At 36.9% G+C, this 9,929-nt stretch overlaps 1 protein-coding gene across 1 annotated transcript; it reads right to left on the bottom strand.

The window, feature by feature from the left end:
- Positions 1-1,057: 1,057 nt before the first annotated feature.
- On the bottom strand, positions 1,058-4,486 carry LOC149026842 (pentatricopeptide (PPR) repeat-containing protein). Its single transcript, XM_089156606.1, has one exon. The coding sequence runs from the start codon at positions 4,058-4,060 to the stop codon at positions 1,697-1,699; it is 2,364 nt and encodes a 787-aa protein (XP_089012732.1). The 5' UTR covers positions 4,061-4,486; the 3' UTR covers positions 1,058-1,696.
- Positions 4,487-9,929: the final 5,443 nt, after the last annotated feature.

Here is a 9,929-nt window from a genome sequence, read left to right as displayed (position 1 = left end):
AATCCAAAATATAAAACAGATAATTTGAAGCATGAAAACTGTTTTAAGTGCATACCACAAGGTTATAGTTGACTCTGTTTTAATTGTGGGTGTGAGGGAGTTCACAGAATTGTTTTGCCAATTGAAGCTTCAGACGGTCATAAGAATGCTTTTGCCATAAAGAATAACAATCATCTCTCTCAAGCATTCTAAATGCTGCAGGCAGATCCTGCAAAACCAAGGAATTTTAAAAGAGATCAAGAAGAAGAAAAATAAGAAAGGCAAACAACCTATCTAAGTTCAGAGTTGTCACCCAACTGTTTTAGGATCCAATAATATCACTTGAAAACCTGATGGCAGCAAAGGAGCATCCTCTCTGAAGCATTCATCAATGGATGCAAAGACAAGCTGAGCACAGCCACCAGCTGCATTTTCATCAATCACACTACAGAGCTGCCACACAGATAAGAAACAGAAATCAAGAAATATTGATTTGAGATCTTGACTACAAGAGTAATTTATTTCCAGCAAATCCCATGAGCTAAATAAAAATGAGGGATATCTCAACAATTGATTAACAAAATTGAAAATTCAACTAGGGCTAATTTAGGAAATACCCAAGGAAACACATTCAACGGTGAATCCATTCCTAATACGATGCCTATCGTTGTTTGTAAGCTGCACTTCAACGCCAGCTGAATCTCATATTTGCAAAATCCCATAAAACAACAGAAGCCACCTTATACATCAACAATAAATCTCACCCGCAATACAAACATATCCTGTGATAAAAAAAACATCTTCCTGGGATGCTCTGCGTTGATTGAAGAGCAAGCCTTGAACACCCATTAAAATTTAAATACGATAGAACTAAGTTCGCAGCTTGATTTTCAGATTCCAACGACCTGCCTAATGATTTCACAGTCCAAAGAACAACATGCATAGAGGAGGAAGATGCAGAGGTGCTAGATCTAATATGCAACATCTTGAGCTGCCAACATTCCAGACAAAAACACAGAAAATCGAAGGGATAAAATCAATCCAACGAGGCTGCAGTGAAGACGAAGTAAAAAATTTCATTTTAAGTGAGTGCCTAATAATGATCACCTTCTAAAAAATGCCTAAAACCGCATTAAATGAAGGTAAGCAAAAGGAATTTGAGAGTAAGACAGTCTACCTTGAAAGTGGAAGAAGGATCTGGGGAAAATAAGTTAGCACCTGCAATGGCGACGCATGGGATAATAAATGCCTGGAGAAATTACTAGGGCTTTGGAAATGTACAGCAAAGAGAATCTGCTTCTGACACTTCTGATCTTATACAAGAGAGTATCAAAAGATCTTCTGATGAACACCGTCAAGCAAGGCAGAAGACATCTTGAAGAAAATTACCGGAAAATTTGACTCTCTGAGCTCACCTCAATACTTGTAGAACCCTAGAAAATCCTTCTACTCTTTGTGGTAGCCTCTTCCATTGAGGATGACTCACCAACAACACTTGATCTTCCAGAGCCCATCGTCATTGAAGGTTATAGTCTTACTCAGCTGGGTCTATCCAGATCTGCACAAAGTCAAGGGAATTTTTTGTATTTTCGTTTATTTTCAGAGAGATCAATTGAGATCCTTAGAAAATGGCCACTCATATTAATCAATAAAACAAAAAAAGTAGTCAACAACTAAGGGGTAAATTGCCATAAGAAATTATAATTAACTCTTGCAATTACCAATAATCATTACAAGAACATGATCCATCTCTGAAATGGTGAAAACGGGTGACATCTCTTAGTATAATTTCTCTTCCCACAAGCTTAGAGATGAACTTAAAGGCCAAGTGGCAGTCACTGCATACTCTGAGGTTCTTCATGATCCTCAAAGTTTTTTTCTCAGGGGTACTCATAAGCCCAAATGCAAGTGCTAGCTTCTCACTGTGATGGCTCAGTATCTGTTCCTTCAGCTCTTCTTCTAGATCATGCAATACTGCTTCAGTATCAGGGATGAAGCCCATCTTTTTTATCTCCTCCCACAGCTTTGCAATCACCTGATAGATTGCATCTTTCTGTGGGTGGACTCCATCTTCAACCCCAAAAACATGAACTTTATCCTTGATCTGAATCCAACTAAATCCTTGATCTTTCTTTACACCTCTATCTTTCATCAACTTTCGGATCTTAGCAGCATCAGCCCATCTTCCACAAGCAGAATATACATTGGCAAGAGCAGAATAGGCCCCACTGTGTTCTGGGTCAATACTTAGCAAATTCTCTGCAGCAATCCTTGCCAACTCTACATTTTTATGAACCTTGCAAGAAGCTAAAAGCGAACCCCAACCTATAACATCTGGTTTGATTGGCATCTTCTCTATGACTTCTTGAGCTTCTTGGAATAACCCAGCACGTCCAAACAGATCAATCATGCAGGCATAATGACTTTGGGTGGGTTCAATCTTGTGTACATTTTGCATCAAATTGAAGTAATTCTGACCTTTTTCTACTAACCCTGCATGGGTACATGCAGAGATCACTCCAACATATGTTATATGATCAGGTTGGACTCCAAACGTAAGCATCTTTTCAAACAATGCAATGGCTTCTTCTCCCAGACCATGTTGAGCTAAAGCTATGATCATGGAGGTCCAAGAGACAGTATCTCTCCTCCAGTGGATTTGATTAAACACACGTCTGGCCCCTTCAATGATTCCAGCTTTGGCATACATGGTAATAAGGGCATTGCCTACAGAAACTGATAATTCTTCTCTTGACCTCATAGCTCTTGCATGAATTTGCTTACCATGTTCCAGAGAAGCCAAACTAGAACAAACACTTAGCATTGCTGCCAGGGTGAAGTTGTTAGGCTTCGGACCTTCCTTCAGCATGGATCTAAAGAGCTCAATTGCATCATTATTAAATCCATTCTGCACATAACCTACAATCATGGCAGTCCATGCAACCACATCGCGGTGTTTCATAGACTCAAAGATTCGTCTGGCAGGGCTGATGTCCCCAAGCTTGATGTAGCCATCAATTAGAGCAGTAAATGAGATTACGTTGAGATCAGTAGCTGCAGTTCTGCTAAATATCTCCTGGGCAATTTCAACTCCACCAGACTTGGAGTACATTGAAATTAGAGCATTTCCAACAGGGCCATAAGTATCAATTCTAGATCTAATTATTTGAGCATGGATTTGCTTCCCATGTTGTAACATCTCCAGATTCGCACAAGCTGATAGACAACTAACAAAGGTGAAGGTATCAGGCTTTACGGAGCTTTCTTTCAGCATTCTTGTGAAGAAAACCAAGGCTTCCCGATCATATCCATGCTGATTGTAGCCTGCAATTATTGAGTTCCAAGAAACAATATCCCGTTCCATCATCTGCTCAAACAGAGCAAGAGCAAGATCAACTCGGCCATACTGAGTGTGCAATGAAATCATAGCATTCCAACTTGATGTGCTCCTCAATCCCATCCTGTCAAAAATAACCTTCGCTTTTGTTGGATCCCCAGATTTTCCATACATGTTAAGGAGGGAATTAGCCACTGGAATGTAGCTACTCAACCCAAATTTAACAATGAACGAATGAACCTTCTTGCCTATATCCAAAGCTTCCATGGAAGCACAAGAGGCAAGAATATTAGTAAACGTGAATTGTGTAGGAGCAACTCCAGTTGAAATCATCTCAGGAAAAATTCGAATTGCATCTTTAAATAAACCCATTTGATTATGTCCCACGATCATCACAGACCATGACACCGAATCACGGTGAGGCATTTCCTCGAATATTTGGCGCGCTGTGTCGATCCTACCATGTTTCCCATATGCCGACAGTAAAGTATTCCATGAGAAGGTATTCTTAAGAGGCATTTCATGGAAAAGACGGTGGGCGTCTGATAATAAACCCGATTTTGCATAAAAATTGATCAGATTGTTCATCAAGAACACACCAAGGTGTAGACTAGCTTTGACTATTTGAGCATGAACTGATTTTCCAGAAAAATGGTCTTTGTTTTTCAGACTTGTTTGGAGGATAGAGGCGTAGAAATCTGGAAGAGAAAGTAGAGAAGGAGGAGAAACCTCCCTGTGAATCATTTCGAAGAGGAAGAAGGAGAAAAAGACCCATTAAGGAGTACTGATACAAATATCCCCTCCTCTTCTTAAATTTCTTTCCCGAAATTCAATGTCAATCCTCGTCATTTGAAACCTTATAATTTGGGTCATAAACATTTTTGCTCCATAGATTTCCTCGACCTCTTTCCTGCCGTCTGCTCCTAAGCACCGAAACGAGCCCATTCGGTTCAGAAGATTATCACTGTGAACAGGGAAGATAGGCGCAGAGCGCTTACCAAGATTTGCAGAGATAAATTATAAAATCAATAAGGGCTGCGATTATATCGAGGGAGAGAGGAATCCGGAGATAGTTCTCTATATCGAGAGAGAGAGGAAACCCTAGCAGGAGCGGCGGGGAGGAGGCGGCGGCGGCGGCGGCCGGTGTAGTTGCGATGAAGGCCCCAGGCTCCTGAGCCAAGGCTAGTGTCAGTTAGTTAGGTTCTATGTTATTGGATCAAAAAATGTCCATAAGTAATGGGCTTGAGGAATTAAGCCCATTCCAATCCAGCCCAAATTCAAAACTAGGTTTCTAAAACTTTAGCTCAATCCACATGTAAAAAAATCTTTAACCCAAGCCCAGGAAAAGAAACCTGGGCCCTTAGCAAACACAGTTCTGGACCCTAGCCTTATGGGTTGAAAGCTCAACCCAAGCCTTATTGGCACCGGTGGGCTTGGGCTCTACTGGCCAAATCTGCATGTCTATACCGTGGACCAGTTTGATAACTCACCAGCAAAACCTGGTGTTTCTTGTTCCAAGAGAGAAAAAATTGGCCAAAAACAGTTTGATAAAATTGGTTTCTCCAATGATTTTTACAATATAAATTGAAATTTATGAAAATCTCTGCACAAATACTTTTGACCTAGTTTCTCAAAGCAAAAGTTGGCCACACTGGGTTTAAGTGAAATAATTTTAAAGAGCAGTATTCATAAAATTTAGCATCTTAAACATAAAAACCCTACAATTACCACACAAAAAAAAAAAAAAAACATAAAAACCCTACTAAAACATTTTCATATTGTGATAGAACTCTTTCATTTGTTGCTTCTTCAACCCCAATGATAGGATTATTCGGTTATTCATCTTTTCTATTGCTGCTGACTTAAGTTTCACTTTGTCTCTCTATCTCTAGTGAACCAAGTTCATCTTCATCTTCTCTATTTCTAAATATTGTGATAAAACACTTGCTAATGTTGTTTTCAAACGTAACACCTATTAAAAGTGTCTTCTCTATCTCTAATTATTGTGACAAAACACTTGTTAATGTTGTTTTCAAACACCTATTAAAAGTGTTTCTGTTTCAGAAACAGCCTCACTGCTTCAGACATTTCTCAAAATAGAATCACTTAGATGATTATCAACGTGATCTCTATAAGTATATAGGATTATATGCTTCAAGAAACCACAACACAAAGCCATAGTGTCGGGACCCATGAAGCATAAATTGAAAACAAAGCAGTTTTTATTTCAGACGCATCTATTGCCATGATTATATCAACTCACCACTGCAGTAAAAACTATGATTTATTAGAAGAAATAGATGGCAGGAAGCCAGGAATCCAATGCTGCCTCAGACAACCATTTCAATTTAAGTGACGAGGCTGTTATGGTCCTACCAAGGAATAATTTATTCTGATAAATAAGAAGAAGATAAGAACCAGATGTTTCAAGAAGGCATTACAGACAAGTGATGCTACTGTCTGCACCCTTAAAGACAAAGATAAATCATTTTCAGTTTGAATCTTATAGTGCCAGAAGAAAGCCACTAATGGTGGTGCAGATAGAACGATTCGCAGAAGCAAATTTATTTTAAAATTGATTCACGGAGGCGGCTATGGCCTAACTCTCACTTTTATTACAGAAAATTTTCTTTATGGGTAAGGATCTAATAAAACTTTTTAGAAATAAACTAAAATTAAAGTACAATAATGAAGCCAAATGCTTCAAAAAGTTACCACAATAGACGATAGTATTTCTGTCTGGATCATAGGGTACAACAAAACAAATAATCTTTTATTTCAGTCAAGTCAAACTGCCATGGTAGGAGAAGGAAAAGGAGAAGAAGAAGACAAATGCATCAAAAGAAGCTAGCATGCCTGAGACAAAGCTTCTTTCTTCATATACAATGAATATAGAAGCCTCTGAATAAGCAATCCATGTGCAAAACGTGTTGAAATTTTTATAAATTTATAAGGTGATATCACTTATTATGATTCCCTTTCATCTTCTCACAATTAGTCATATATTAATCATAACTATTTCTATGTCGATCTTTTCCCTCCCTATCTCATCATACTTCATTGTCGTGTTTCCTTAACTGTTTGCTCAAAGAACCTATTATAGTCTTATATGTCTAATGGGATCCATTATAGTATATAGATATTAGATTTATCTAACCTAATATTAGATAAGTTAAAGGGCGAATTCAACTTGTTCTATTAGCTATGAAGTTTTTAATAACACTAGTCAATACCTAACATTTGATATTAAAGCTGACTTCACCACATCAATGGTTTAAATCCTGAAAATGACTATCTAGGAGAAAGAATACCTGGAGTAAAGTGAAAACTGTCAAAAAAGAAAACTTGTCATCCTATAAGAAAAAAATAGAAGAGGGAGAGTATTGTATTAGTCTAGATGAGTTGAATGAGGCCATTAACCTTGACTAAATCAACCACCTATACACTAGAATATGAACTCTGGGTAGAACCAGCCATAATCAACCTTTCATTGGATATCTTGAAAAATCAACATTCACACAGCAGCTTCCTTACAATCCTGTGTAGAACGCTGCTGTAGATTTTCTTTTCATTTATTGGACTTTGGTCATGAGAAATAGGGTTTAGTTCTAAGAGATTCAAGAAGTCATGTTTAACGTATTGGAAGATAATGAAGATGTTGTTAGTCTCGCATTTTCACGTAAACTGAAAAGGGTGACTTGAATTCATCCAGAGAATAAAAGAAGACAAAGTATTCTGAATGGACTTCCACGTTGAATGGTCTTAGGGTTTCGACCTTTTTCATTTATATACCTATTCTCTTCAAATAGGTAGACCAAGTTATTTAGAATAAGATCTTTCATGTTGGTGGGACTTTCTTCAGGCAAATTCTAGCGTTGAAGTAAGGATGGGCACCTGGGTTTGGTCTACGCATAACAATATTTTATGCACGCATAGTAAGATTTTTTGAAGATCAACCAATATATATTCTAGCTGTTATGAAACCCTGGAAAAACGTCTTTGATCTGATGATCAAAGTCCAATTGAATCACGAATGAATAAATAATAAGATTTTCCATTCTACCCATGACCGGACTAACCCATAGGAGGTTTGTGAAGGCATTTCATCAAGCACCTAATATGCTATATATATATACCCCTCTTTTGGGACCCCTTCCCAACTTCAAACCATGCTACTGTTGCCTTTTGAAATACTAGCATACCAATTGCTCACAAATTTCGTTTTTGATAGACCTTCACTCAAGGCCAGTGGTGGTTCTCACATCAGATTTTGGTCATCCAATTATACATTTACTGATCCAAAACCATTACATCTTCCAAGGTACATGTTTCCTTTCATTTTTACATTATTTAGTATTTATTAAATAAAAAGAATCACAAACTTCGTTTTTGATAGACCTTCACTCAAGGCCAGTGGTGGTTCTTGGTGGTTCTCACACCAGATTTTGGTCATCCAATTATACATTTACTGATCCAAAACCATTACATCTTCCAAGGTACATGTTCCCTTTCATTTTTACATTATTTAGTATTTATTAAATAAAAAGAATGTGTAAAATTTAATTATTTATAAAGTTATCTAGTCATAAACGAATAGAGATTTTCTACCATTGAGGTCGGATACAATATATTAGTGTTTTAACCTCTTCACTGTATATTCATAAAAAAATCCACCTTTAAACACTGATAAGATAGAATGTCCCGAAAAGTACAGTGACACAAAATCAAGATAACGTTATCTTTTACCCCGAGAGTAGAACTAGATTCATGAATAAGAGAAAATATGCATCAGTTGATATGATAGCAGATGACATACAAAGAAATGTGCACTCTTACATCATGGTGCCAAATCTTTTTCCCTAACTTTTAAAGAAAGAATCTTTGCTTGTCATTTTCTCTTCTTCTTATAATGAAACAAAAGGAGAGACACAAGAATTTGATAACCAAATTACTTTATTGACTTGCATATGTAAAGAAAAATGGTCATTCAAATCATAGCTTTCAATTGCAATTCATTGCATTCAAAATCATTCAATTTGGGATGCGTAGGTGGTCCAATGAGAATCGAAATGAAAGAAACTATTTTATTTTTTTTCAGAAGATTGTGGAAATTCTCTAGTTGCTTTCTTTGATTTCATTTTCATAAACAGGACCAGTGAACATTTAAGATAAGTATTTAATTTTGAAAGTAATATCAATTTTCTGGTGCTTAATATCGCACGTGTTTAATTAACCCAATGCCATTGTGAGTTTAAAAATAATAGAATTATATAAAACTTTTAAACATAAAATTTAAGAAGGAAATGGGAAGAAAGAAAAGTACTTGAAAGACAAGAAGAAAATAAAGAAGAGAAGACATAAAGAAAGAAGGCATTGCTTTGGAGCATTCTGCATCACTTTACATCGCTTATGGAAAAAAGAAAAATAGGGTTCACACTGTAATGTGAACTCAACAATCAGAACAGTGAAAAGGATTTTATTTTTATTTTTGTTTTTATAGAGAGATGCTGGCTCAGGTTATAGTCAATATCGAGCTGCGAACACAAAGATTGGATTTGGTCAATACATTCTCAGATAAGTAACCTTCAAGTTTACATCATCAATTCATCACCGTCCTGTTCGTGGAAAATTTTTGTTTCATTCTCTGGTTTTCCTTACAAAAGACTAAATTTTTTATGTCTTTCAGTGAAAAAATCTCTCTCACGAACCTAAACAAAACAAATGTGAGGCTGCCACCTTCGCTGAAGAAACACTTTCTAACTTATAATTAAACTCTCCTCACCATCCATGCATATTACGTAGATTCTTTTTAACTCTACCTGGTTTTCCCTCCCATCAATTTCCGAGGAAAACCTTAGTCAAGATTGGAAAGAAATAAATGATACTTCTGGATCAGGGTTGTTACTTCCAAGAAATAATACGGTAGACCAAGGATATAGGTTATTTTCCAGATGGGTCGTACGTACCATTTGCATGGAAAATGCAGTGAAATTAGGGGAGAAATTTACTGTGGAAAAGGAGGAGAAAGACCTAAGATTTTTGGTTCATGGTTTGGGCCGTGGTTCAATTCAACAGATAAGAAATCAAATGAATACAGCAACCCATTCTTTCACTGGTTCCTCTACAAACGCTGGCCATGACGCCATGGATTTGACTCTTGGTGTTTGTTCATACGTTCCTTTCCAGAAAATTCAACGTGGACCACCATTCCATTAAGGAAAGAGCATTGTAATTCATTGGCTTTTAATCCCCATGTGTAAAAATTAAAATGTATATAAATATATAGATCTGTAGTTGCGTTTAGTTTCATGTCTAACTTATATCTGCGCCTGTTCATCCCTGGATGCTGAATCCAATTTATGTTTGCTTTCCTTGATAGTTTATTCGTTTCTTTGAAGATGTATAAGACCCAGTCCTCCCCTTGCATTTTGAAGTCTCCAATGAAGGCAAACCCAAAAGTAGCATTCTCCCATTATAAAGTTTTCCAAAAGAAGAAAAACTTTGGTATGTCCATTTTTGTACTCCTTTGGATAGTCTCCTCTTCTGTTTTAGTTTCTGATGGTGATGAATTTTTTTGGCAGGTGAAATTATTTGTTCAGTAGAAGGTCATTGT

Source organism: Hakea prostrata, chromosome 1, assembly GCF_041222555.1.
Source record: "Hakea prostrata isolate BN-2017 chromosome 1, UWA_Hpros_2, whole genome shotgun sequence".
NCBI lineage: Eukaryota > Viridiplantae > Streptophyta > Magnoliopsida > Proteales > Proteaceae > Hakea > Hakea prostrata.
Note: the sequence above shows the minus strand (reverse complement) of the source record. Positions and strands in the feature narration are given on the sequence as shown.

What these genes read in the sequence shown, in the direction of transcription:
- LOC149026842 (XM_089156606.1), bottom strand. Translation starts at nt 4,060, where the DNA reads ATGATTCACAGGGAGGTTTCTCCTCCTTCTCTACTTTCTCTTCCAGAT.